Here is a 24,407-nt window from a genome sequence, read left to right as displayed (position 1 = left end):
TTATTTTTATTAATATCCTTTTTCATTTTCTTTAATATTCCTTTGACTCTTTATTAATTATTATATGAGGAGAGAGAGAGAGAGCGAGAGAGAGAGAGAGATAATTAAATAATGTAATTTTTGAAAAAGATTATAGTCATTTTGTAGTAAAATTGTCAAATCTTCTATAAAATAATCGGAAAGTGACTTTTTTGAGAATTTAGATCACATCTTCCAGACTTTACACAGAAGAGAAATTTCCAGAAATCTCTCTTTTCTAAAGTCGCAGTTATATTAATTTATAGCCGTTGATCCTCACAAACTTTGTAAGAGCAAACTTTGGTAGATCAACAGCATGTTGATTTATGGCGCAACATTCGATCGTAAAGTCGGTTACAGCCAGGCTTTGAAGATGCTCTTTCTACGAGCATTGGCGCGATTTAACATATACGATATTTACGTTTTCGTAATCCAGCTTTACAGTTATTCCATTTTATCAATTAAAAATTGCAATTTTTTAATTATTAGAACAATTAAATTTATTAGCATGTTGCTTCAGGTATAAACTTCGTTTAATTAAAAAAGTCAACTTAACGCTTTACGTTAATTCTATTCAGTTGAAAATTGTAACTCGAGCGTCTCTGCAAAAAAGCACGTTGCAATGCGGTGCAGCGCGGCGCCACGGCTCGCTCGTTCCGGCTTCTATCGTTCGTATGCCGCGAGTATCAAGTCATCAGCGACTATTCAGACACGTCCAACGACGAATCGCGCTCTACGGGCGTGACGAATCCGCGCGGGGCACTTCATCCCCGGTCGAGTTTCAGGAGGTCGCACGACGCGCCCGGGCACGGTCCCGAATGTCATTACGATCGACGGACAGCCACGGAGGGAGGATAGGGGGAAGGAGAGAGGCCCGCGAGGTGTGTCAAATTATACGAAACGGGGCGAGGTATAGGCGCGAGCGGGGACGGAAAATTGATGGGACTGTGAGCTCTCATATAGAGTTCTGTTGCTTTACAAAGAGATCGGCTTCCGCCCCGCGTGCGACGTTGGGGCACCAGCCCCGGCGTTTCACGAAAATCTACAGAGTCGCCCGGCACTTCAATGGCCGCGCGGTGGTATAAACCCTCGGCTTTCTCCCCTCCGTGCCGAGATTGGGGGAAGATGGTTAGTGAAACTGATTCGAGTTAAATGGAGCCTAAATGGCACTCGAATTGACTGCTAGAGCCGCGCCGGGCTTTTGTGCGGAATGACATCGGGCGATGTTTTGTAAACCACCGTGAAGCTCCGATCAGTCGCCAGCTCGACCGCTCGGGTGCTTCGTGGTTTCCTTTCAGCTTTACAAGAGAATTGGAAGCGCGGAGCGATTTATTTTAGAGGAAGATTTGAATATCTTTTTCACGCAAAATTGCTTTAAATGGTCAAATTAAGAAAACAATTAAATTTCTAAATTCTCAGCATTTATAATATAATAGTAATTACATCAATAATATGAAAATACGATGAAGATTACTAATTTTTTCTATTGAGAAACGTTGAGGCTTATAATAACACATGATAATTTATTACTTTATCTGTCTTTTTAATATAAAAACAGTGTGAATCTGCGTATCTTTTAGATTATGTACGACGGACCATATTGCTCGAGTTTATCGAAATTTTAGGTTTTTTACATGTCCGGTACGGAATTTCCCAGCCGTCAATGCGTCTTCTCGCGCCGTCAGCGGGAGCAAGGTGCAGTGCAATTAAATTCAAGTTCGAAGGTCAGGAACCGTTCCACGTGTGCGTGCGAGACGCTATATCGAGGTTAGTGTTTTCGACATGCACGGCAATGACAATAGGCGATTCGAATAGGCTGTAATAAACCCTCCTTTTCATACGGCCTGGCATTATGCCGGGCAAAAATAGACTCACACGAAGCAGCACTTGGAAGCAGCTCTAAAAGTTTCTTATCGGCCGAACCCGCAATGCGTATGCACGATGGCGGTCGTTTGCTCGATTCTAACCATGACACTATCGCTACGATTGTAAATAACAAATATGGCCGATGCGTAAAAAAAAAACATTCTCGTTGCAAGACGATAAACGTTTTAACGATGCATAATCACTGGGGGGGCCGTCAACAACATTATTTTATAGCTCGCGGAAAAAAGCGAAGCTTTGATTTTGTTTATAAAACATTTTCAGATTTTTTTCCGCTTTGACGTCTGTAAAGATATATTGCACAACTTGTGAGATCGTACTCTGAACTCTATTGTACTTATACTTTGTATACTTTGTTAAAAAAAAATCTGATTGAATAATTTTATGATTTACTACTTTTTAACTTTTAGTACTAAATAATTCGGAGTTCGGCATTTATATGAATCGAAATTCCGATATGAATATATAAGATTTATCTACAATTACTCGAGGAATGTCTTGAGAATATACAAAATATACAAACTTCAACATAAATAAAACTATTATTATTAAAAAAAAACAGATTATTAAAGAATTAATACGCAAAGGCAATAATGACAGTTCTGAAGAAAGATAGTTTTGCTCCCCGACAACTATATACTTGGGATGCATGTGCGTTCCATTCGTGGAAGGATTCAAAGTTTGACGATCGGCAATACGCTTCCCCGACGTATTATGGAAAATACGTCGACTCGAGGCGACGCTCAGCCTCGGGCTGCGAACGGCGTTGGCGAAGTGCGTTTCGATACTAACCGCGGTTCACCGCGCGCTCGACGCACGGTTGCCGTACGACGTCATAAATTCCTTATGTATTTCCTGTCGCGGTTACCGGCGCATTTTCAGCCAAGGCAGTTGCAACCGAGCCAACATGGCGACGCGTATGGTGATCTCGCTAATCGATCCGGAGACGCGTAGGATATATTGCGAAATTGCCCTTTCAACGGAGGATGCTCGTAAAGATGGGGCGATAAATATTTTTTTTCAGAGACCGGGCCGCGGCTTCGTATACAAGAGAGTCACTCTTATATACCAGAAAGTTGCGCGTTCGAGAGCGCGACAGCTCCTTCCGCCGCGGCACTTAGTTAACTTTACTATAACGCGGAATTAGGTATATAATACGATCCGGGCGAGCTGCAACGTCTAATGAAACCAGATCAAAGTATTGGCCTACCAAATAGTTTTTCATCTCAACATTCAGGAAATAAAAGAATTAAAAAATTCTAGGCTATCAGTCTGGAAAGTTGTATTTATCTAACACTACCTATATAGAGTTGCTTGAATTTTCAAAGAAATTTAATAAACACAATCGAATTACTCGAGAAATCGCAGATGAAAAATTTTTATTCACGTTCGACTGGAGATATTTACATTTCTATTGCAGTCGGAACAAAAAAAGATAAAAATATATAAATATATTGAACATATATATAAAAAAGCTGAAATCGATAAGTTGAACAAGCTCAGCTGTATTGTTGCTCTCTGTGCCCACGTCACAGAGACGTGATTCTCTCTGGTTGGATGTAAGCTCGTGAGAGATAGAGACTATAATTGAGCTCGAATACCACGCCGTGAGTAACCGATCTCTCAGCGAATCGAGACAGTTCGATCGTCGGAGAGGAAACGGATTACACCCCTCTCGCACCACACTCGCCGCTCCGAAACCCCTGAAACGACTTACCGGCCGGCGGATATCTGTCGTGCGCGGCCGTATAGATGTGATAAATAAATTATTGCCTGTGGTTTGTCGAGCTCTTCCTCCCGTGATGGCGTCCCGCGCCCTTTCTCTCTCTCTCTCTCTCTCTCTCTCTCTCTCTCCCTTTCTCTCTCACCGCGAACGGAATAAGATATTCCATCATGGTGAGTTACATAAATCTCCTCATTGAATGGGCCTAATTATTGCCGGAGGGTGCCGAGGGGGCTGATCGCTCGCTCTTCCGGGGACTTATTGTCAGTCTAGTTTAGGGCAGGTCCGCCGCGAAGGGCGTGTATATACCCTTAAGGCTATCACAAATCCCCCTCGCCACCTCCCGTGTGCCCTCCATCTTTCAATCGAGATACTCGTATAACGACGTGTGTTCCTCGCGCGGCAACGACTCGGCCCAGGAAGAATCAAGTAGCTCTCGCGCACGCCCCTAATCGAGAACATTATCATGCTAATACGTCGCTGCGAGCGTCCTCGGTGTAACACGTAATGATTTCTTGCGAATTTTTCGATGCCGCATCATTCGAGCGTAGAGTTCAGCGTTATGCGCCGAGATCGAGGCGGCTTTCATTTTAGATGTTTCGGTCGAAAAGATTATGGTCACGTGTAGAATCGTTAAAATATGTATAATAAATTCCTGGATAATAGATAAATACCAAGGAAATTGGATAGAGCATTTTTTACATATCGCATTATTTTTTATATATTTATATAAAAAATATATTACAATCTAGTGTGCTATCGAAAATAATACCTATACAGAGAGAAATATCTCTTTAGATTTAACAAATTTCGAAAAAATTTCAAACAATCGCATTTTTTTTGTTTTTGACTCAGGCCCTATACATTTATTTCATTAAAGCAATATAATTTTTAATAAAACATTTTGTTTAATACCAATTTTGAAGTTTTGTTGCACTAACTATATTGCCTGGCAGAAAAAGCGTGATTGTTTAAAACAATTTTTTTTCAAATTTGTTAAATCTAAAGAAATCTAATTTCTTTCTGTGTAGAACACATATACTTTATTGTTTACATACGATAAAAATGCCCGGTGAAATTTGCCTTTAGCCAGATAACATATAGGAAACAAGAGCCAACTATATATATAAGTATATAACAGGCGTATCGCGATCGCGACAAAATGGCAACGGTGGTATGTAAAATCACGGCAGGATTCGTGTGAGGCAGAATACGGCGAAACCTCTCGGTCGGTCGGAGTATCGCGAATCGATCGGACTCAGAGTTACGCTCGCAAATAAACGCCTCCGGAGGGCCGAAGAAAGCATCGCCATCGTCGTTATTGTCGTCGTCGCCGTCGTTGTTACCGTTCGCGCGCCACGATGGAGCGAAGGTGGCTTGCGGGCATCGAGCGGCCGCTTCGTCCGCTCCCGATGGATCATCGAGCCCACCCATAGATATTGCCCGAAGTAGGCAAGCATGCCTAATGCGTTCATCGTGCACGTCCATAGACGGGGGCGAGTCGCGTTCTCCGAGAAGAAGATCGGTGTAAACGTACTTGGGGGGGGATCTCTCATCGATTTCGGATTTACGTGTCACGAGCCCAGGCGATTTGTCGCACGCAGGTCAATCCGTGTGAGCGTGACAAAAACCAGAGAAAATCGGTACAGAAAAGCTCCTCGAGTCGCCGATAGACTCGTCGGACTCTGAGACGTGAAAGAGCCTTGATTGCTGCGTGAATAGCCAGATTGATGGCTGCAGCCCATTCACATTTGTCTGTTAACGCGCGCGACTTCGGATCGAAGCGAATTTCCGGTGACGATACTAAAAGTTTTCATTTAAATGAGATATAAATGAAATGTTTATCTTCAAAAAGTGTCTCGTCGGCTATCAGTTAACAGTCCGTTTCTAATCGCAGATATGAGCGGAAAATATTTTATCTATAGACGAGGTACTTGTATAGCACGATCAACATATCTGTGAGGTTTAATACATTTTTTGGGTACTGATATCGAGCTTTACGTCGTATTTCAAGATTAAACTCGTAAACGGGGAAAATTGGTGTTATCGATCCTGTGTGTTACCAGCAGATAGAATTTTGCAGTGTCTGTGACGGAGGCGACATTCAATTTGTCACCTCCCTAGCTGTTCTTCCATCAGACGTTCTTAGGCTATATCGAATCACTTCCGGACGATGAAGCACGACCCGTCCCCATCCTCCCTCTCACTCTTCTAACGGTAAGAAATCTAGACTGTAGGGTTCGCCCTCCCAATAAGCCAATGTTAGTATCTATTACTCAACATTAAGGCCGCAACTAAAAGCAAGAGAAGGTAAGTGAAAAATAGACATGATATTAGAATGAATTGCAAGCATGTGTATCGTATAATTTATCTTGAATATAATAAATTCTTGCAAAAAATATACATATTAAAAAGAATTTAACTTATTAATTTATCAAGAATATTTCCAAATATATAAGAAGTTTGCATACAAATTTCTACTGTCAAGAGGCATGAATGTACGTACAAAATTGTATAAATCTATTAAAGTCAAACCTTATATCGTAATTAATCTCTTTAAAATAAATTTACATAAGCAAAAATAATCAATTATTTTCTTATATCTGTTCACAATTAAATTACGTGCGGAATAATCGCTGTCCACGTTTGCAATTTTAAATCACACGACGATTGCGAGTACGCAATTTCGTAAAGTTCAAGAATTACTTGCGGCGATTCTTCAGACAATGAAACTTATTAGCCAACTTTCAAAAGTTACCCAGCCTGCGCGCAAGCCTGGTCCAGAAAGGAAATAGAGAAAAGAGCCCCGGCTACCTTTGCTCATAATTCACGCGAGGTGTTATTTCGTCGAGTTTGTGGTTCTGAGTAAATCTTTTGTACGAGAGTGCTGATCGGGGATCTCTCTCACGATTGTATTGTTTCCCATTCGACTCACAGTCGTGCCGCAGCCATCTTCGCTCTACGAGGGTCGCGTGCCTAATAAGTGATGCTTTGGAGCACCGTCACCTTCGCGGAGGTTAACAAAGCCGAGTCGTTTGTTCGATTGGTCGCGGCCACTCAGCCGTATTGTTCGGCCGCTCAAAGGCCGCTGGTCATCTGCAGGTATTTACCTCGACAGCCAGAAAAGCTACGATTTGCTAGCGCCTTCGACTATCATTTTCTAGCGAATTTGAACAAACGAGGACCTCTATTACGCACGACCCTTGGCCACTTAGTTGGGAAATATGACTTAGGACATATATGATTCACGTTTTCAATATACAAAGAATTTGGAAATCGCAAAAATTACAAAACGATACACAAAATGATTTTTTCCAAATTTAAAATAAACGCGACCATTAAACTCGATAAATCGGCTTCTAATGATTCTTCTCATTGTCAGACATAAAACATCTGAAAAGATGCAGGATACAATTTTTAAAAATTACAAATTTTGATTATAATTTTTATTATATAAGTTTTTTAACATTCGTTTCGTCTGTAAAATATTAAAAAAAAAATAAACAGATTAGAAATATTACAACTCGATTTCCTAATCAATTAAAAAACAGCAACTTTCTTCGGGCTCTTTAAAGATTAAATACGAAACAACATATTTCGTGTTAAAATCAACTATAAACAGAGTCTGCCAGTCACGTTTTCGCTTCGCACAAGCTTCGCGCGAGGGGACGGGGGCGCTGCCAGAGGGGGGAGGAAGGGGAAGGGACGACGGAAAGCTCGAGAGACGCGTTTCGCGAGAGCGTGAAAATTTCGGTGCTTTATCGTATCGCCCGGCGCGCGTTCGCTCGCTCGCTCGAGCAAGCAGGCAGGCAGGCAGGCAGGCAGCGGCGCGCGCGGAGGAAGGGAAGCAAAAATCCCTCGCGATATAAATCGATTTACGGGGCGAGCGTCAAAGGGCCGCTCGACCAATCGGCTGGTGGACGAGGCGGTGCTCGAGCGGAACGCGCTGTGCCGTGCGAGCGGAGGCGCCGCGCCGAGAGGGAATGCGTTTCGCCGAGTGCGCGACAGGGAGGGTAGAAGAACCCGGGTGCGCGAAGTGGGGCTAGCGCGACGGGCATGGGCGAACGGCGGGTCGGCGCTGGTGGGACCGGTGGGGCTGCACTCTGCAGCGGGGGATCTCCGGCACACACACACACACGCATCGCACCCGGGCGCACGTTGCATCGTATAACGCGGAAGGGGGGGAGGGGCAGAGGGGGGCCGCCCATGAGCCGCGCTCCGCGCCTTCCTCGCCTCCGTGACCTGTCCCGAACTCTCGTCAATTACGACTAAATACACGTATCGCGTCTAATATGGAGGACATAGCGACGGGATCGGGACCGACGGAGACTTTGCCGTTTGCCCGACGAGCGATCGAACTCGCTGTCTATAACGCGCGGCACTTCGGTTAACATACGTACCCTCTCTCACTTTCCGGGGGGTAGGGTGCGCCCCGGCATCATCGACTCTATATCGTTAAGCGTCGACTGAACTTCCTTCTCCGCGTCGCGCGGCAGACGGAAAAAAAATGCTATGCCTGGCATGGGCATCGTGTGTGCAAATGCACCCCGCCGATCTTACCCGATATACCGCCGAACGTAAATATCCAAACAGACCAGGAGATTTCAGGTAGCACCGAGACGAATTAGTGCTGTGTTTATACAGGACGCGTCTCTATTTAGCGTAGCGTTTGATGTTAACGTGCTTGTTTGAGAATTATTTGCCTCTCGGCATCGGAAGGACTTCAGGTTCTGTACAAACACATTACGAGAATCGTCTAAATGCAAAACTGCAAAAAGCTTTTTCAAAAATTTACCCTGCATGAAGCGATCTATTCTGAAGTTTTAAATGAAGTCGCGAAAATAAATGTAAATATCTAAACAACTCTCTAAATATCTAAACGTTTGCATTTAACAGACAAAGCAAACTTTTGTATTTGATATTAATGTGATTAATGTGCGATGTGGTTGCACGAATCAGCTTTCTAATTAAAAGTTAGTATAGAGAGTGAGTGGGGAACTGTCATGCGAAGCGTGGGAAATATTAAAATTGTTCATGCGCGAAGATAATATTTATTGGTGTGTCTTATATAATAGGTATAAATTCATCGATTGATTTTCATCGATTTATCTGGCATTTGCTAATCAGATTTCAACAAAATCATTTGCGCGTATGCGAGTCTGACAGAATTGGTTTGAAAAGCGGATAGATTCGCGTCCCGATTTCAATAACGCATGCGATGGCCTTTTGACATTCTGACAAATGTCACGTGTTCACGGGAGAAAGTCATTTTACAAAGGGCTCATAAACTGAGCATATGATAGCCAATAATATTGCATGCGATTAACTCTACAAGTTACAATATGTCATTACGCTGATCTCTGGTGTTTTAAGCCACAAACAACCGTGTGAACGGAAGCGAGAACAACGGCGAAGTCGCGAATTTCATAAGTGCGAGAAATTTCAGACGCATATATTGCACATTAGAATGTTACACACAAATAAATTATATAGTAATATTAAGTGTCATATTTATGCTATAGTATTAAACGTGTTACTAAGCACATGTATATAAAACGATGACTGCACGCGTGTTCGCAGAAAAGAAGAAAGAAAGCGTCCGCGCTATTTTGCAATTCAACAATTTTAATCGAAAACATCAAACAATCGTCTCTCGTTACACGCATAAAAGGCAGGCCATTTTTTACCGCTCGGAGCGCATACCAACGGACGCGGCGCGTGAAAAAGAAGGAATTATCAATTAAAGGTCGGTCTTTCTTACTTTGTAAAAAATGTCTTAATGTAATCGGCGTTCGCGTGTGGCCCGGGGACGACGAAACTGGTGGCCGCTGGAAGCAATCAAGCGGGACGGAGGGAAAGAAACGAGGACGAAGGAGACGGAGGGAAGGGAGGGGACGGGAGAGAGACACACAGGCGTAAACTTTTCGAAAAAAAATCCTCATTGATGGATAGTTTATCGCGTCCCTGTCCCGCCGGTGATTCCTTCCCTAAATCCTACCTCCCGTCTTCCTCCCCCTTGTCCACGATCACACACGCGCATGCACATGCATTCGTCTCTCTCTCTCTCCTCTTTTACTGCACGAGGGTGCCCCCTCCAAGCCCTCCTGGACAACAGAGCCTACCTAAATATCGGGGGATCATGCTAAACGGCGGCAGATCAAAGGGACCGACAGAATCCGGTGGCGAGCTATCATAATAATTAGGCTCGCTCGCGCCTCTTTGTATCGGGATAGAAAAGCCGACGTGGAAGGCCGAGAAGAAGAAGCGAGGACGCAGAAGAAGAGGAAGAAAAAGGGCCGCGGACGAACGGACGGACGGACGAACGGTCCGGTTGGTCGAACTGGCCGGGAAGAGCGGTCGGCACCGTTCCCTCTGCCCGCTAAATTGGACTTACGGGGACTCTCAAAAGATTTTTACTGATTTCGGTGAATGAGAGATCGCGATCCTCGCGTTCGGCGGGTACTCAGCGGTGCCGCCGCCGCCGCCGCCGCCGCCGCCGCCGCCGCCGCCGCCGCCGCCGCCGGGGTTTCGCACCGGTTTGATTGATTCAATAAATGTTCCTCTACGATTCTTTAATTGCCGGAGCGGTATCGCGTGATGTCGTGTATTAGAATTAAATACAGGGTGTCCGCGAAACAAATAGGCACTTTGGGCGAGAGCGTGTTCCTCTCCGATCCGCTCGGAGTTCATCTTTCGTAGCGGGAGACGGGAGAGACCAATTGTTTCCCGCGTGTTATGAGTGATTGACAACCGAAATTATTATGCCTGTTTCCGAAGAACAAAGTCTCATTTTTCATATATCTCCGAGTGGATATGTATTGTGCCTTAGACCCAGTTACAATTTCAAGCTTAGTCATCGGGCTGCCTAATGTTCGAAATTAAGCAGTTATGAGTGAAAACGTCTAATCAAGTGTTCGATAGGAAAATAACGGCTTCAATTTGGTGAAAGAATATCTTGTCTCGCGTCATGTATCCACTTTGAATAGTCCACAAAATGACAGCGGAGTTATGTGTCTATTCATATCGACACAGCTCGATTTAACAGAAGAGATTCATTATTGTTAATGAAATGTAAATAAAGACAAGATCTAAAATAGAGCTAAAAAATATGAGAAAATTATTTGATAACCTCTCCCGTTTTCCACTTTGATACATCACACCCTTTCAATCGTATAGAGAACTGTTGACAGATGAAATTTACTCCTCAAGTTTCCTTCCGTATCAATTTATCAATATCAAAAACACTGTTATGAGAGTCACATCAATCCTGGGCGACGCGTATTGCCTCCGAGTACTGAGAGACAATTGTCCTTCATACACATCGCGTTTACGCGGCATTTTTCAGTTATGCTACTTATGCGAAATAACGACTATTAATCCGCGGCAATCTAGATAGGCAGGATGTCGGTGGGATTGGATTACACGTTGCATGCAGTCGCGCACAATTTAGTATCGTCGTGTACTGCTAAGCGCGGTAAATTGGTTGGCGCGATTTATTACAATTATCGGTGCTCACATTACAGGCTCGCGAAATCCGCTTCTGTGAAATTTCGAAGGCACGAAAGCGACTCGTCGCTCGGTGAAAGCAAATTGTTTCTCGGTATTATATAAATTCACATTTGCATCACAAATCGGCAGGTAATATCGATTTACGACGTATAGAAATGACAGAGACATACTGCGCGCGCGTATATATGAAGTATGTAATGCAAGATGAATTTTCATGCGACTCCTTTTTGCTACGTTTTTTTTTATATAATAATGGCAATTAACTCTCATCCGTAATTAACGAGTGAAAGTTTCCTTAATATTATCATATTAATAGATCAAAAAAATGAAAATTGTATTTCAAATATAATACCAAATATTAATACCTGTAATAACGAGAACAATAGAGAGTTTCTAAAATAGTTCTTATAATATTATATAATAATTCCATATTTATTTTTTCATAAAATATATAAATATAAAATATATAAATAATATACTTTATAATGTTTTTAATTTTTATCAGTGAAAATCAAAAAGCTTGAAAATACACTCGGACGACGACAGAACGTACACGTATAACGATCCGTCGGATGCGTCCGGTGGAGCGATTCTATCGGTTTAAAACCACGAACCATGTGGAAAGAAAAATGACATGCGCTATAGAATTCAGCGGTCTTCGATTCTGTTCTCTTTAAATTGAGCCTATTCAGTAGGAACGTATACATACACGCTTGCTTCTTCTTTATTTGTTAAAATTCCTACAAAAGACAAGTAATTACAGTCTGAATTGTTTGAAATTTCTGCAGTTTGCTCACAAATTTTAACACTCATATGAACTCTGGCTCTAATAATAAAACAAAAATATATTCTTATTCGAAAAAAAAAAGATTTAAAAAATTACTAATTGCTGCAACTTATTACTTCAATTTATAAACATTTTGTGAAATATCAATAAAAATAAATTCTTTAAAGTATAAATGAAACTATAAATTATTTATGTGAATTTCATGTGATAATTTCAAGATAATTGAAATTCTAGCATTTCTATCTCTATATATTTTGTAGATCTATTATTTATTTTGTCTCACGACAAAGTCATTAAAAGGGACAATTAAGATAATTAAAGAAAAATAGCATGGAATTTTCATTTGCCTTTCGCGTATAATTTTTCACCTTTGGAATTTAATGACATTTATAACAGTAAGTAATATCAAGCGGTGCTAGTTGTCGACAAGATTGCCGCAATTACATAGCTAAATCGATTTTCAAATCGGACTGTAGATAATGATCTATATGTAATAGACGCGATATTCTTCTAACGTTGTAATGGGCAAGCAATCGTCCGCGATATTATCTACGGCAGCCATCGTCTTCCTTGTCCTGTGACAATTCGACCTATACTCGATCAACTCTATCTCTGATCACTGGCGATACTTCCGCGCTTGTTGAGTTAATGTTGCAATCTTTGAGAATCCGTCGCGATTACATGAGAAAGAATTTCTTTTATGTAGTGAGTGCATCTAAAAAAAAAAGACGATGCTCTAATTTAAAAAATTTTGTTGATTTTAAAATCGTAGATTACACAATTTTTTTTATACAATCTAACATAATTCATATTTACAAACTATATCTCACGAGACGATAACTTTGTCGCGTTGCAACTGGCAGGTACAATTTACACGTCGACATTGCCGCGGCTTAACTCTGTAAGTCTTGCCTCGCAAATATATACATATATATTATATATAAAGAAAATCGAAAATATCTTTATCGTTATATTTATATCGTTGTGCCGCGTACTTATATTTTATGCTCAAATAATCGTGCGATAACACAGGTAAAGTAGAAAGACGTGGATAATGATAGAGGAAGTAACTGACAAACGCAAATTATAGAGATGTTACGCATAATGTATAATGCATAATACCACGGAAGAGACGCGAGTCCTCGTCGGTTCCTCGTACGGAATATATCGCGCGCGCTATCAGACGTATTTGCGCGCCGCCCGCGTCTCAAAGTCGTCCGTCCCGGCGTGATCGGGGACGCGGCCGTTAACATCCCGCGTCCGATAATCCGTTCCCAAGATCCGCTCGCGGCGGAGGCCGAAATCCACGCTCCGGGTGGGACGAAATCACGGTGGGCCCTCGTTAGTCGCCCTCCGCGTCGTGGAGGGTCAGTCCCACGTCATTCTCGAGCGAGAGAACGCGAGCGGCTTCGAGGTGGTGAAAGAAAGAGGGAGATGGAGGAGCGCGAGATGTAGAGGAGCTACTTCGGGGGTAGAATAAAGAGGGAGAGAGGAAGGAGCAGAGGGGGCGAAAGGAAGGAAGGACGGACGGTCGCGCCCGCCGCGACGCTGCGGGATGTTAAGTACGTCTCGTAAAAATTCCATCCCGTGGCGGCGGCGACGGCGGCGGCGGCGGCGGCGGCGGCGTCATTTTGCCGTTCCCGGCTACGTTAGGTTACCGTAGGCGGGATCCGATCTCGCCCGGCCCTCGGAACCGCCAAAGGGGCGCGTTCTCGCGACGGAGGTGGTACCCGGTACCGTGGCAGCGGCTTCGAAGCGCGCGGCCGGACTCGAACGGCTCCACCGTTCTTCTACGCGTGCGCCGAGCCGGTTGTGAGGAAAGCGCCTGCCCAACGCCGGCGCCGGGGGATCCCCGTCCACCGTACCATTTCGCGTCACCGGCTTCGACTGGCCTGAGAGAGGAGGCACCCGGCTGCCTCCTTAGCACCGAAACTCGTTAAACGCCGACGTATTGACGTTTCGCGCGCGTATCTCGATCGCCGCGGATATCTCAGCGACGTACGGAGTACGTCAGGACGCGTCTCTCTCTCTCTTTCCGTGTGCCTGGTGTTCAGTCAGAATAGCGAAGGGAGGAGGACACTGTGTGACATCCGGTCGTGTTTCTACACTCGACCGAAAACAGGTTGTCGTGCGAGGACATTCGAGGACAGAAGCGTTCCACAGCTCGCTCGCTATAATGAAGCCCCGGTGTCATATTTTGGTGTTCAGTTTCGAACGGATGACGGTAGCGGTGAAGCTAGAGTGAAAAGGAGGTACACGAGTCCGACGTTTGGAATGACACTTGACGTCTCTCGTCCGCGCCAGCTGACATTTGAAGGAAGCTACAGCTCGAGAGAGATGTCTCGGAGAGAAATGGGAGAACGGATCCGGAAGCCAATGATGTGACTCGTGTGGCGGTTTTAGCGCGATGACGGAGAATGCGAGTGCGTTGACAGATCGTCGATAACGATTAGTGCGATTGGTTTCGTGACTGTGGCCTGCCGCGAAGATTGTCGAGGACTCGACATGTTGGGCCAGTGAATGAGACTTGATGATAGACTGTGTGTGGTGATCCCGTGAACAGTTTTAGAACACAAGTGCGTTATCGGAAGAATGCGCGGTGCTTGAAAGGCTAACTTGCCGTGGCCTCGCGACTGGCTGCCAAAAGCCACCAGGCGAGTGTCTCGAGCTTTTTTAGTTTAGCTCCTTCCTTATATTCCGCACGCGGCATGTGCACCACGGAGATGACGGAATCGTACACGATGTCGCCGTCGACAACGGTATCTTCCAGCGCCGTGACGCCCGGCTGCGTGAGCGGCTCGTCGGCACACCGACGGACGTCGTGCAGAGGCTCGCCGGGCCGAGGGGACGTCCAGGACGACGAGGACGAGATCTCTGTGGGCTGTCCCAGTCCGTTGCCGCTTGTAGTCGCGACGCCTAATACGGAGGACGAGTTGGCCTCCTCCAGGGAGGACTACGCCGACCGTTTGAGCCCCAGGAGAACCTATCCGCGAGACTCGGTGACGGAGGACGAGGAGAGAGATTATTCCCGCAACGGGGAGTACAGGATGTCGAACGGAAGAACGAGCAGCAGGACTCGCGAGAGCGGCGATTCGGTCACGACGCTCAGAGACGACGAGGAGGACGAGGAAGAGGAGGAAGATGTGGACAGTAGGACCGGTAGCAACGGAGCGGCGGCCGCTGGTACCACGGACGACTACTTCAAGCCGCTGAAGCGCCTGAAGATGGTGCAGATGCAGCATTCGGACGAGGAGGACGAGAGGGAACGGGAATCCAATGACCGCGGAGTCAAGTCTTTCAGCATCCTCGATATCCTGTCGCATCGGCCGAAGGCGAAGATCGTCCGTCCCTGGGACACGACGGATTCCGGCCTCGGTCATCAGCACCGTCATCACCTGCAGCAGCAGCATCATCATCAGCACCATTTGCACCACCATCATCACCACAGTAGTCATCCGAGTCACGCGACCGGGCCCCGGGATCTCTCGCTGATGGGTATGTCACTCGCGTCTATGTCCGGCTCCATCAGCGAGCCGCCCCTCAGCAGCTCCTCGTCGTCCGGAAGGAGCTCCGTGTCGGATTCCGGTAGCCCGGACCCGCTCGCCCATCATCACCATCATCACGCGGCGCTTCATCACGCGGGCATTCATCCCGGCCTGCATCATCCGGCGCTCCAGCAGCCGCAGCAGCAGCTCAAGAGGAAAATGCCGCAGCAGCATGGCTCCCACGCTGGCCAAAACGGCAAGAGGACCACAGGGCAGGGCAGTCCCTTGGACGCACTCTTCCAAATGACCAGCAAAACCTTCGACGCGGGCGAGCACAGTCAGGGTAAGCACCCGCAGACTCTCACGTTTCTCTTTGTAAGCGGATTTGCAACATGAAGACTGAGAATATGTCTCAAGTAAATTATGGGGATAGTTTTGGGGAAAATTATCGTATCAAGCTAACGATAATTTTTGAGATATAGATGCATGAAATTTACCTAGAAACGGATCTTGTATTCTAACGAAATTTTTAACGTATTTTATACACACGATTTGTTTAATTATTATTATAATAAGCAATTTGTAAAAAAACAACTGCTAACTAATTGAATAGTTCAATACTTGAATTAGATTTTATTTCTTTCTCTGTATTGCATAATTTTATTACAACATAAAGATAAATAATCCTTGAAAAAAAAACATTAGAATACTCTAATTCTTATCTTCGTATATCTTAGAAAAATAATTGGTCCATAATTGATTGATGATAATACATATGAAATCGTTCGAAAATTGATTACCCTATCAAGTATGATTAGAATAAATGAGAAGAATCAGTTCAGTAATGATACTTATTTATCTCAATCGTTGATCTTCCCATTAAGTAATTCTCGCTCGGTAAAGTACTGTTTTTAATACAGCACTTATATACGTTGGGCGCACTGTATATTTGCGGTGTTTTTATGCGATATAAGTTCTTTTACTTCGCGTGATATAAGGCATTCGCGATTCAAGTCACAAGCGACGGGCAACATCATCTAACTAAAACGGTTTTGAATAATTTTGTTTTTTTATTTTTTTTTTCTTCACTTTTAATTGCGACGTGTAACTTGAATGTTTACGGCGATACCTGAAACAGCCAATCTCTTGCGGAAAAATACCAGCCGCGATATAATCAGCTGTACGAAAAAAACGCAAATCGTTCGACGATGAGTTTCGGATATTCGGTCATGCAATTTCAAGATTGCTTAAAATATACCATCGTTACGTCGCGTTCAGCACATCCCGAGAAATAGGATAGAATGTGTGCGAAGACGGTGCGCTCGTTGATCGCTCGCGGAGCCTACCGCTCGTATAGAGTCGGTGAGTTTAAATATCGACGATGAATACGGATTTTAATTTTGATTGATGCACCTCACGAGAGTCCAGGAAGCGCGCTGCCGGCCACACTCAACTCTTTCCGAAGTAACGCTTTATTTTACGCCTTTATAGCCCTCTAGCCTGACATACGGAACGTTTCGAATTTCGTGGCGCATTAGGTGTGGCAGGTGCCAAAAATACGAGTCAGCAAACGCTAATCCGAGCTCGCTCGCTCGCACGAATACTTAGGATCCGCGCAACCTTTCCGGACCTGTGCGTATGTCGCGTCGTAAAAGTGACGGGTCACTCATGAGTAATACCTCGACGTATAATACCAACGTTTCAATAAACTCGTAATCAATGAATATTAACACAGTTGTAGACATAAGTGGGCAAAAAAAAATGCTGCGAAAAATATATGAACGTACAAGAACAATCGACGGGAAAAAAAGAAGAAAAAAGAAAGGAAATACAATGACAATACATAATTCCTGGTATTAAATGGTAATAATTTAATAATTAAATCTAAATTGTTGTAATTTGCAGTGGCACACAATACAAATTACTTGTGATATTTAACATAATAGTACCATATCTATCAGTACATTGTTATTTTGTGGCATTGAAATGATTTACTCTTTCAATCGTCGGTTTTTTTAAAGTTCTTAGACTTCTTAATTTGCATCTTTTAAATTACTCAATCGTGCAAATTGCGCACATTTATCTAACAATGGGACGCGCGCAGGCTTAATTAGTTATTGTTAATGCATGTTGATTTAACGCGATTGATAACGATTAATAATAAAAACGAAAAATTACCCGCGTTTCAAGAAGACACATTATTCACGTTATAACGTTCCGACGATAATGACAGATACACATGGATACCTCTCTTCCGGTGTCTTCCTCGGGTTTTCGCATGACGGAAATACGCCGGGCGATAAGTGTCGGGCGAGATCACGGTTAAAGACCTGGAATCGACGTGTTATGACGATCTTTAACTTTCTATTGATTCCTCGCTCGTGGATCACGCATCTGCGATGTCCCGAAGCGACATGTGAGAGATTACCACGCCGGCGAACAGCCGTTTCTTCCGTTCTTCTGCTCGGCGCGTGACACACCTTCATAACGTCAATAATAATAATGGCCTGTACGAGCGACGACCGGAAATATTTTGTAATTACCCGCAATATTTTTCGCACCGCTCTCACCGAACGAGTAAACGAGTCAACGAGTTGTTTGTCGCTACGTCATACGTTAGATAATCTGCAAAAGCCATCGGAATTTGCGGAAACATCATAAATATACGAAAATTAATCTTCCAATTTATAATATATTATTTACATCCAAGAACGCAAATGGCCTTCTGTCGACATTCCACAGCTTCAGTAATAATAAAATAACAGATGTGTTAAACTCCACTTGAAACAATATTTAGTCACCTCATTATTGTCGAAGAATGTTAATGTTAAATATTGCATCGCGACATAATTATACGGGCAGTAAGTAAACGTAACAGTTATTGTAACGTCCAGAGTTAGATTATCCATGGAGATGTTCCGTGTAGTTTTTACCTCAGAAACTAAATGGAAACGTCAAAACGCATTCGAGTATTAAGATCGTGGCGGGGCCTTTACAAAAGGAAATTAACGCTGCACGATCCGAGAGGCGACGCGAAATCGCTTGGCGCTTAACGCGAGTGCCGCGTATTGCGTTAATCGCTTTTCGGAAGCGCGTTTCCGCGAATGGTACTAATATTAGCGGCCGTTACGAGCTACGCGCTCTAGATGTGCCGTAATTAAATGACGAGATTTTTTTCGTGAACTCGCGTGCGCGCGTGTGCGGTGAACGGCGACACGCGTTTCAGACCGCGTTTACTTCTCCCGAACGATATTATTATTAGGCGTACTCGCGACGTCGATGCCAGGAAGTATTAGCTCTCAAAGGAGGGTGCCCACACGAGACGAGAGATTGCCGCGAGGATTGATGGCGATACGAGGGACAAGTGCGCGATTACGCGATCAGTTTAATGGATAAGTACATCGGTCAATCGTGCGCCGAAGACCCCGTGTTGCATTTATCATATTCCGGATATCGATCGACCATTCGATTTCATCGAACATTTTATTTCGTGAAATACCGTTGTACGATGTGCAAGGAATTTATAGCGCGTTTTAACTATATGCTATCGTTCAATTTGATGTTTGGATAGCGTGGGTGCTAAGTTTATTTCTCAAAGTGACACCTTTGACTTCCGTATAATAGAAAAATTACTCGCTATCGGTAAAATAAATTACTTTGTTATATAAAAATGAAGACAAATATTCGTTGTATTTTAACGGCCGAGTAAACGTCAAACAAATATATATTTACATATTACAATTTATCTATTAAATATCTGTGATGTTATTGCTTACTTCAGTCGATTTACGTTTTCATAATCCTAATTAAAATTAAGTAGCCCCATATACGTTCTCATTATTTTTCCTCTGCTGTTCTTCCAATATTAAGCGAGCTCTCTCATTCTATGCGTGGTCACGCAAATGTGACAGAACAACGCGACAGAAGAAGCGATAATATGGCGATAATACGGGGACCCGACTGTAATAAATCTTTACGTTTCTAGTTATCGCGCTACCCTTAAAAAAATGTGGAAATTATAGAACTAGAAAGCCTATTCCGTTTCCTTTTAAAAATATACATGACCCCATTTATTAATATTTTGGCTCGTTTCTGTCGGCATCGAAAAGTACCTTTTTTTTCCACTCTCTTTTCGAAGGTTTATCGAACCTGCGGCGCGCACAATGGATGATCACGAGAGAATGGTCTTCGGAAGTGCCATTTACCGCTCTGATTTTGTCGAGGAACGTGTGATATATACCGCTGTACCCTGCGTTAATGCATAAACTTCTAATTTTATGATGATTGTTATGGAGTTTGTCCCCGGGCTAGTGAACTTAATCCCGGCAACACTATGGCGAATCCGCTTTTGTAACAAAGTGGCCTTGCGTTACAAGAAACGGAAAGGGTTTTACGAGCCTTTCTGAGGACGAGTCGAAAAAAGTGCCGACATCAGCGATGAGTTACATCTTCACCTTACGACCGGCGGTGCAACCAGATTTTGTGTTCTGCCTAGATTTCTCTTTGTCCAAATTTTCCCTTTCGGCGTTCAGATAATTGGATTAAGGAAAAACGTAATCGGTAAACCGAGAGAGAAACACGAAGAGATCGATTCATGTTTGTACACGTGTGCAGCGCGAGATACGCGCTCCTCCCAATTATCACCAGAAAATCCAATTTTCCGAAAGGTTACATTTACATTGACTCTCAAAACAAATACGGTTCGCACTTCGTGTTGGAATGGAGACACGTTCAATCATCGATATGCATACGTATCAGTGCGTCCAATTCGGGAGCCGAAAATAAAGAAAAACAAAAGCGGTTTCGTATTATCGTTATTCATATATAGTAAATCATATTTATGTCTAGGAAATTATTTGATAATTGCAATTAAACTCATATGTAAATATGGATATAAAAAGAGCGTCATGAATTATTCGGAAATCATCATTTTGAGAAAAAATATATAATCACATAATGGCAATTTTAAAATATGTGAAAGTAACAATAACAAGTTGAAATTTTAATTTGTAGCAAATAATTACTGTTTCTTAAATATTGTTTTAAAATCATGTTAAAATCCAGACTGATATGACTTAGAAAGATTACACTAAAGAGTTCATCGGAAATTTGTTTATAAATGGCGGAACCAATTATAGGAACATGCATTGGCGACACTTTCTTTACACCCACTCTACTCATATGTAGAGAGTGTCTTTTTCTTTGAAGACGATTTTCTCTTAGCGACAAAGAAAATCCCGATAAATATCTTACATTGTACTGTGCACAACGAAATTGCGCGCCAGCTACGCCGCAAATGCGACAAATAAAAGTACGAATGTTCGCGTTATCACATGTCGATTTTTCTCCTACTTGGCCGCGTATTTGTGATCTCTAAGAGATCGGTGAGTTACCTCTTTAAAACGCCGCCGCTGCGACGAAGGGACAGCCTGCCATCGCGCGCGCGCGCTCTCGTTCGGGGTGTCCCCGATAAAAAGCACGTATTATCCCGTAAGACGGGCAGACACGGATCGTCGTGCACACGTACGCGGCCCGTGACACGTGTTACGTGCCGCCGCCGCGCCGAACGAGCCGGGGCGGTGTGTGCGTGGTGCATGCGTGGCACACACACCCGGGGACCCGGGGGTACGTAATTTTAGGCCTACCTATACACGTGTAATTTATTACGTGGCTCGGGGAGAGCATATGTCTCATTTGCATATAGCGTGATACAGAAAACGCGGCCCGCGACTTCCGACGGTGCGAGCAATATGCGAAAAATTTCAACAAAAGGTAGCCTCCGCCTCGCCTTTGTCGACGAAGGAGCCCCGCGTGTCCTTCCCTCGCTTTTTCTTCTTCTTCTTCTTCTGTTCCCTCCCCCTCCCACGTTCTTTTTCTGCCACGTCCTTCGAGAGGACGTCTCTTTGAGAAGACGCGACCGAGAGTTGCGCAATTTACGAAAGCGTCCCAGTGCCCTATCGTGGTGTGTAATCTGTGCCAACAGGCGCAAAGGTATTATCGTCAAGGTCCGTAAAACCGTGTTCCGAGTAATCCATATTCTCATGAAAGAAAATCCAAATTGTTTCCTTCCGAACCAGCCTAAGGATTTATTTCCTCAAACGGGATTCATGAACGTTCTGAATATTAAATGCGAGCGGGACATTAGACCCGACACAAATTAACGTGGACAAAGAGATTTTTTTATTCCTATTGAGATATCGCGGCCGGATTACCGCGCTGTCACTTTTCTCCTTTTGTGCCTCTCCCGTGTCTCTCCAGCTATATACTTCACCATTTGCGTGACCGTGTTGGTAGAATGAGAAGGCGAGTAGCACAAGAGGAAAAATGGCAGATAATACGAGGATCGTTTACTACCGAGAATTTCAGAGAATCGGGGAGATGAGTCCGAGATACTGGTAACATCTAAACGTCCGTTTACTCAACTTGCGTTAATCTCGCATTGCTCCAACTAACAAGGTGTATTAATAGACAGCCGTGATATATCAGCGGATACGTAATTCGCCTCATTTTCTAAATCACGTCCTAATTATGTTGTTTTTTTTCTCCACGGAACGTTTCGCCTCGAAAGCGCTACGAACGCCAGCTGACCGTTCGCACGTGAAACAAGAAAACCGTGCAAGATCATCGAGATTCTTGGAAATTAACTCGCGATACTGATTGCTACACGTCAATGTGACCGATTGGCCGAGTGTCGGTAGCTGGAAAAGCTACACGCAAACGCCAAAAAAAGATAATGCTCCGTTTACTCTACAAGCACGTATGCACATACTTCTTTTTAATCATTCATTTTTCATATAATCACTGTTTACCACGACATATCTAATCTATCGATTAATTGTAGAAAACTTTTTCATCGAGCAGAAGTAAGTTAATGAAACGCGCGTGGTTAATCGTCTAATTTCACACGGAGAGAATTTTCTTTTAAAATTTACACTGAAAATCGTGGAACAACATAATATTTCGACGAATTTTATATGATTTTCTCTGTTTTTCTACTGCGTTTTTTTACTACAATAAATTTGTTGTAATATATATTAAAAAAAAAATAGTGAAAATTACATAAAATTCATCGAAATACTCTGTTGTTCCCACGATTAACATGATTTTCAGGGTAAATTTTAAAATAAAATTCTCTCCGTGTATTTTATTTTCTTTAAAAGTAAAATGTTCTATTTTAAAATATCATGATTAATTTTTCAGGCTTCGATATACAAACAAATTTATTATTTTTATTTGTATTATATTCATTATACTCTTGTATCTCTAACTTTTGTTCAACGATCAATTTCAGCAAAAAGTCTTTCAGAATAGTAGATTATATTGTACTTTCGCGTGGCAAAAATGTAAGACTTTTTAAAATTGAATAACTCATTTTAAAATATTTCTTCTTTGCTCTTCGAACAATAGTCGCTTTGCTTTCTCAATTTTTAACGCGCGTCCTTCTGAGATATCCACCAGAAGTACGGCCACAGGATCTCATCTCCGTACTCCGATCACGCTCCAACGAGGAGTCCCAAAGTTTCTTGATGTATCTTTCACCCACGCTCTGACCCGCCGCTACCCCGGACTACGCGATAAAATGAGTTGTTCGCACGAGTCGCGTCGGAGCCTCGCCGGTCGGCCGGCTGGCCCCCGTGGACCCGCGGCGGCGCGCTGCGGTCTTCCGACTCCGGAATTACAAATGATATCGAATCGAATCGCTCGTAATATTATTCGATACGTGTTCCATTATCTGACCGAGGCTTCGGGATTCAAATTAGATTACCGGTAGGTCAGGCTCTCGTGCGTACCTGTATCTCTCTCGCGCACGGAACACGCGCGCGGGAAGGGGGGGGCAGAAAGGGACGAGGGCCTCCTCTACGGGGAAGCCCTACGGAGGGAACGACGAGCACCGCCGGGCCCTAGAGGAGGGGCCTCACGGCGGGAACGACGGAGACCCCGCAGCCGCGGATACCTCAGGATCCCTACAATACGGTAGCCTCACGTATTCGCAATTTACTTCTGATTATTATGCTCTCTATACTTACGCGGCATTCTTATTTCTCCCCCCGTCCCCCTCTTTCCCTCCACAAGTCCGTAACTCGCTCCGACGATGCCCCGAATGGGGAACCGCGGCAGGGCATCGATTTACGGGCTTCGATCGTTACAATCCCGATGCGCCCAGCTCGCCCGGTGGGCCTTGCGGCTCGCTTTTTGAGAAATTTTTTGGTAGCGTCGTGAATATACTTGCACTTTACTTTGCACAATTTTCATCACGTGAGAGTCAAAAAGAAAGTTGATTTTAAAAACAAAGATAATTATTGGTCAAATTAATTGTTACAATTTTGACGTTGTAGTTTTTTCCTTGCAGCTCATTTTTCGAGCGATTTTCGATAACAGATTTCGATAACAATAAATAGCTATTTTATACCTATATATTTTTATATATAATAATATAGCTAAATAAATATTTTTTTAAAACATTTCACACATTTTATACTATTGTAGCAATACTAATGATGCAAATTACAAAGAATACTAAATTTTTATTAATCGAAAAAATCTGTATTTTCCTTTCTATTCACGGAATAGAAATAATTTTCTCCTAGATAACTATTTCCCTTCTGCAGATGTCATCAAAATTAAACACGCTCTTTTTATATGAAATGATAAACACGAAAACGAGCAACAAAACTAAGATTGATTGTCTTATATAAGAAAAAAAAACAGCAGAAGCACATCGTTGCGTGTGCCTCGTTTTCGCACGGGAGTCGCAAGGACGAGCGAGTGACGTGGACAAGGACAACGCTTTTCAGTGCGTTTCGCGCTTCAAGTCCCGCCAAAGTGGGTTTTTAACTACCTGTCCGAGTTTATTGCACAACTTAGGTAGGTGCTTATTGCGAGCAATATCTATGTACGTCGTAAAAGCTACAAAGTCGACCGCGCGCCGACTACTGCACACGTCATAAACAGCTCGCCGGTCAGTGCCGCTCGTTTCTGCGTTGTTAATACGCGCTACGAG

At 43.5% G+C, this 24,407-nt stretch overlaps 1 protein-coding gene across 1 annotated transcript in view; it reads left to right on the top strand.

The window, feature by feature from the left end:
• The first annotated feature begins 13,938 nt into the window (after positions 1-13,938).
• LOC105453054 (muscle-specific homeobox protein tinman-like) overlaps positions 13,939-24,407 on the top strand; it is a 50,020-nt gene continuing 39,551 nt past the window's right edge. Inside the window, exon 1 of the mRNA XM_011694732.1 lies at positions 13,939-15,749. Within this exon, the coding sequence (XP_011693034.1) occupies positions 14,630-15,749 (1,120 nt within the window). The 5' untranslated portion in view covers positions 13,939-14,629. The remainder of the gene's footprint in view (positions 15,750-24,407) is intronic.

Source organism: Wasmannia auropunctata, unplaced genomic scaffold, assembly GCF_000956235.1.
Source record: "Wasmannia auropunctata unplaced genomic scaffold, wasmannia.A_1.0 LD336022.1, whole genome shotgun sequence".
Lineage (NCBI taxonomy): Eukaryota > Metazoa > Arthropoda > Insecta > Hymenoptera > Formicidae > Wasmannia > Wasmannia auropunctata.
Note: the sequence above shows the minus strand (reverse complement) of the source record. Positions and strands in the feature narration are given on the sequence as shown.